General features: G+C 36.8%; 1 protein-coding gene across 1 annotated transcript; it reads right to left on the reverse strand.

Annotated features, from left to right (window-relative positions):
- Positions 1-2,488: 2,488 nt before the first annotated feature.
- Positions 2,489-3,019, reverse strand: LOC145643183 (putative FBD-associated F-box protein At5g44940). The gene has a single exon (XM_081694337.1). It carries the CDS (start codon positions 3,017-3,019, stop codon positions 2,489-2,491), a length of 531 nt encoding a protein of 176 aa, XP_081550463.1.
- Between the last annotated feature and the right edge of the window lie 2,245 nt (positions 3,020-5,264).

Below are 5,264 nucleotides of genomic sequence, written 5' to 3' on the forward strand. Positions count from 1 at the left end.
AAATACTTTCAAATTTGAGGTAGAAGATTGTAAAAAATGGAGCAAAATATGAAGAATAGCAGTTTTCTTAGGAGAATTCTCAACTGAATTGTCAAAAAAATTTGGAAATTCTCATGAAAAATGAAGATCAAGAGGAGAGAGAAAGAAAATAATTTGTCTTTTGTGATAGAGGCAAGTAACGTGAATCGTTTCCCCAAGATTTACCCTGCAAACAAAAGGGTGGAAACGGTTACCACAAGGTAACGGATTTTGTTTCTTTACTTGTCAACCAAACACATGGTAAGGGAAACGGTAAGTTGATTCTGTTTCCACCCATATCAAAAACTCATACCAAACAGCCCCTCAGTGGATTCTGAAAAAAAAAACATTGACTGTGCCATAAATAGCAAATATCTCTGGTAATTTAAGGTATAGCTATATCAGGCATAATTGCATAAAGAGAAGTAGCAAACAGGTTATTATCACTTTGATCCTTTGCCTTTGTCTTAGTATTATTATTATTTATTTATTAAAAAAAAAAAACCTTTTTCTTTGACTTCAAATGAGTTAGGTACTGATACGAGCTTTAGCTTATAACATAATCTTCAGATATATAAGTACCAGAAGCTATTCTCTAGTCACTACTCTCCCCTTCCAATACCCTTTGTTAGGATGATATTCTTTCTTCTGCCTCACACCTCCTCCCCTAATCCTGTTAGCAGATCAGAAAAGTGGAATCCTAACTATCTGTTCCAAATTAACCATCAATGAGCAAGTTTAATTAAAATTTAACACAGACTCAATTAGCTTCATCCAGAAAATATATATATCAAAATGTTTACTTATTTTTAATCTGATGAGAGATGCAAATGTACAAGGTGTTCAAGAAAAGACTATCCATGAGGAGCAAGCCTAAGATGTCATATCCTACCACCATTTCTATCACTGACCAATTCCATCCTCATGAGTCAAAGTTGTATTAATTACAAGAAATTGAAATTTCAACAAACCCTCTTGAGACCAACCTACAAGCATTAACACTCGTTTTACCTGCAGCTCAAACTTTGTAAAACATGTGCCTCAAACCGTCAGTGAGGAGCATGAAGCTCACAATTCAGGCAAATGCAGTTGGGATAGCGCCTGTAGACAGATTCTTTTCCCTCATATCTACCAAACACTTTCTTCTTTACTACTTAAAACTAATATTCATATCAGTATACTTTTTAACACTTCCCACCAACAGAGGTATTCTTTAGCTTATTAAAAAGAAATAGGAACTTTCCTCTTTCAGTTAAAAGCTATTTTAGTTAATAATTCCCCCAAAACAAGGACAGCTTCCACTTACCAATCGCCATTAAATCAATGAAATCAGTTGCATATTGCTTTTATACTTTGAAAAGAGGGAAATCCACAAGCTTCCCTCCATCTGTTAAAAATTACCGATGAAATAAATATAAAAAAATTCTTTAAGTCATATTCTGAGTTCTGCAAGTTACATGAAGAGCCCATCCCCGCCTTCTTCAATTAATAGCCCTTATCGATCTTAATTGAACGCCTAAAATAAATGAAAAATAGGTGAGGAGACCGGAGCCTGAATTCACATAATAACAAAAATTAAAAAAAAATTATCTTCTATGAGCCACCTATTCTCCCGACTATTTTCTTTCACCGGTTCACCCGACTATCTCCTATATCCTCACCCAACACCATCAGCAGAGCTATCACCCTTGATCTCTCTCCAATTAATCTCTCCCACCTTGCCAATTATGTGATTTCATCAACTAACTTGAAGCAAACAGCCAAAAAATACATAAACCAACTTCAGATCCATCAAAAGTATGCGTCCTCCCTTAGTCCCATGTCCAATTTTCTTTTGCCTCTCATTTACATAGGCCCTTTATTCCAATTTGCCCAACAAAGACCTTAGCTTCATTTAAAAATTTAAGAAAAAAAAAAGGTGAAAATTTTTCTTGTCTCACTGATAAGACACATAAAATGCTGCTTACACTAGTGTTTAAGCCAACATATGCCATAAAATCAGTCATATAGAAGCTCTTCTCTTCAAGAATTATACTCCATATATAGGCTTTCTACAAAGTCATTAATCAACACCAATTTCTTGTTTCAAATAGTAGTAAAAGAGTTGAAGACTAGAAAACAAAAATCCTCCCTGAAACAGATTATTTATTACTACAAAGTCTAAAAATGTTATTTCTACAATCATGATTCTTGAATTCCAGAATGTCATTTGTACAATTAGTCAATTATGATTCATGAATTCCCAAAGTGTCTTTTCTACAATCACATTTCAGGTCACCAGATTCAATTAGATGATGGATACACCAAAACCAAAAGCAAAAACCATATTTACAAATGGAACAATTTAACATGTAATAGTCACTAATACATAACAAGGTTTTTATATGATGAAATACAACACACACACACACACACACACACACAACATCCAAAGAAATTGATTATCAATACCTGCTACCCAGATGCGTCACTATCGGTCTTTGGCACCAGAAGAATTCAGTGCACAACTTGATTCAACGTAGCGAACTTGACAATCAAGTACCCCATTCTTGAAGTCATTTCTTGATGCATTGATATAGTTACCTTCAAACAGAACGTTGCAAGTTGAGGAGCTCTTTGAAAGCTTGAACAAGGCTTCACAAAATTTGTATTCATTCCATAGTCGAGATTCTTTAAGTGAATGGTAGTGATTACAGTGTACGTGAAGCTCTTCCAAAACAATTGCATTATTTAGAATAAACTCTAGCAACTTAACCTCCTTGTCCTTTCCTTCAAGCCCTTCAAGCTTTATTATCTTAAGCTTACTTAATAAACATTCCGGAACAAAATCAGGTGCACACCAATCCATTTGCTCCACTGATTCAAACCCTATTTTACTCACATCAAGATGCTTTAAGTTGGGAAAATATTGTAAAGAAAGAAGCAAATCCTTCCAACCACTAAGATTAGCAAGGTTAGCATCCAAGTAGACTAAGTTATGAAATGTTGGCATAAACCCCATTACCTACAGAATTAAGGTAAGTAAATAGGTTGATAAAACTATTTAGCTTAAGGTGGCTAACACTAGACATCCCTTTGATAGACTTCGATATCTGGTTACAACATGCTTCTCCCTGCATACCCATATTGTTATTATCTGTTCCAAAAAACAAATCAATGGATGCTTTGACTAACATAGTAGGGTTCTCAACGAAACAATAAAACCCATACGATCCAATTATAGTAAGGTTCACTAATTTGGGCGCATTTATCAGGACTTTATCAAGTGATATTTCCCTTTCAGACATTATTTCTATAAACAAGGTTATCAAATTGGGAGCAGCAATATCAACAAAATGATCATCCCCATAAAAATCAAACAACAAATATAAATCTTCCAACATTGGGCAAGACCTAAACAGGGTTTTCATCAAATCTTGGGCCTCAATCCAAGCTTCATCAAATTAGGAAGATTAACAACATCATTTGAGGTAAATGAACAATCAAGTTCAATGCAAAATAAATCCAATTTCACCAAAGATTGGCAATAAAAAAAGAAGCAGGTACATATAAAGGTGCAGGAATATCTACAACACCACCAACACAAAATGTTAGATTTCGGGAAAACTCCTTTGGTTGGAGTGTGTACCATTGAATAATATATATAAGGGTTTACAAGGGTCGTAATCCTATTATGATAAGGATACGAAGTATATCACAAATATATACAATATTATCCTAATCTGTGACAAATATTATCGTAAATATAATATCTATCACACCCCCGCAGTCGTAGCGGGAGGAGGTCGTACGCTAAGACTGGACCTGAATTCCAAAAATAACTCCCGAGGTAGGCCTTTGGTGAAAATGTCTGCAAACTGATACCGAGTACGGACATGTAGGACCCGAACCTGCCCCAACGCAACCTTTTCGCGAACAAAATGAATATCCATCTCCACATGCTTGGTGCGTTGGTGTTGTACCGGGTTGCCAGAAAGGTAGATAGCGTTGACATTATCACAATAAACAATAGTAGCCTGCCGTAGAGGACAATGTAATTCAAGTAATAGATTCCGAAGCCAACATGCCTCAGAAACAACGTTTGCGACGCCTCGATATTCTGCTTCTGCACTCGACTTAGACAATGTATGCTGACGCTTAGATGACCAAGAAACGAGGTTGTCCCCCAGAAAACAACAGTAGCCCGAAGTGGAACGTCGGGTATCTGGACAACCTCCCCAGTCAGCGTCAGTGTAAGTAATCAAGCGATGAGAAACAGTAGGATATAAATGTAAATCGTGATCAATGGTACCCTGAACATAACGCAGAATGCGTTTCAGTGCCTCATAATGAGGTTCCCGAGGATCATGCATAAATAGACACACATGTTGTACCGCATAAGAAATATCTGGCCGGTGAAAGTGAGATACTGTAGAGCACCTGCTAAACTGCGATACAAAGTAGGATCCCGAAAAGGTGGTCCTGCATCTGCACTAAGTTTGGACTTAGTGTCAACTGGAGTGGTTGCAGGTTTACAAGAGGCCATACCTGCACGCTCTAAAATCTCCTGGGCATACTTTTCCTGTGAAAGTAGCAAATAAGATGGTTTTCGGGTTACTGCGATACCCAAAAAATAACTCAGAGGCCCCAAGTCAGACATAGGGAACTCAGTTTGCAACTGAGAGATGATCCCTGTACGCAACCTGTCAGATGAGGTAGCTAAAATAATATCATCAACATATAGAAGCAAATATGCCATATCATCTCCCTGTACGCAACCTGTCAGATGATCCCTATACGCTCTGATACCATGTTAGTGGACCAACTCAACCAAAAGCTTAAGCTGATGGTTGAGGCCCAGGAATATGTTTTATACTCTATCACTCCCCCTCACATGAAAGACCCTTTGGGCTTGAAATGTGGATGCAACACAGGCCCACCCATACCTACGCGAATTAATTCCACTTTGAAGAAGGGGTGGATGAGATTTGAACCCGTGACCTCTATGTCACGTTGGCTCTGATACCATGTTAGATTTCGGGAAAACTCATTTGGTTGGAGTGTGTACCATTGAATAATATATAAAAGGGTTTACAAGGGTCGTAATCATATCCTATTATGATAAGGATACAAAGTATATCACAAATATATACAATATTATCCTAATCTGTGACAAATATTATCGTAAATATAATATCTATCACAAACCTTAATTTCTTCCACTTTTCGATGACAAAGATGAGCAAAGATTGATTCCCAGTTGTATG

The sequence above is a fragment of the Chenopodium album genome, chromosome 8 (genome assembly GCF_948465745.1).
Source record: "Chenopodium album chromosome 8, dcCheAlbu1.1, whole genome shotgun sequence".
Taxonomy (NCBI): Eukaryota; Viridiplantae; Streptophyta; class Magnoliopsida; order Caryophyllales; family Amaranthaceae; genus Chenopodium; species Chenopodium album.

Coding starts and splice junctions, on each gene's coding strand:
- LOC145643183 (XM_081694337.1), bottom strand. CDS start 3,019: ATGGGGTTTATGCCAACATTTCATAACTTAGTCTACTTGGATGCTAAC.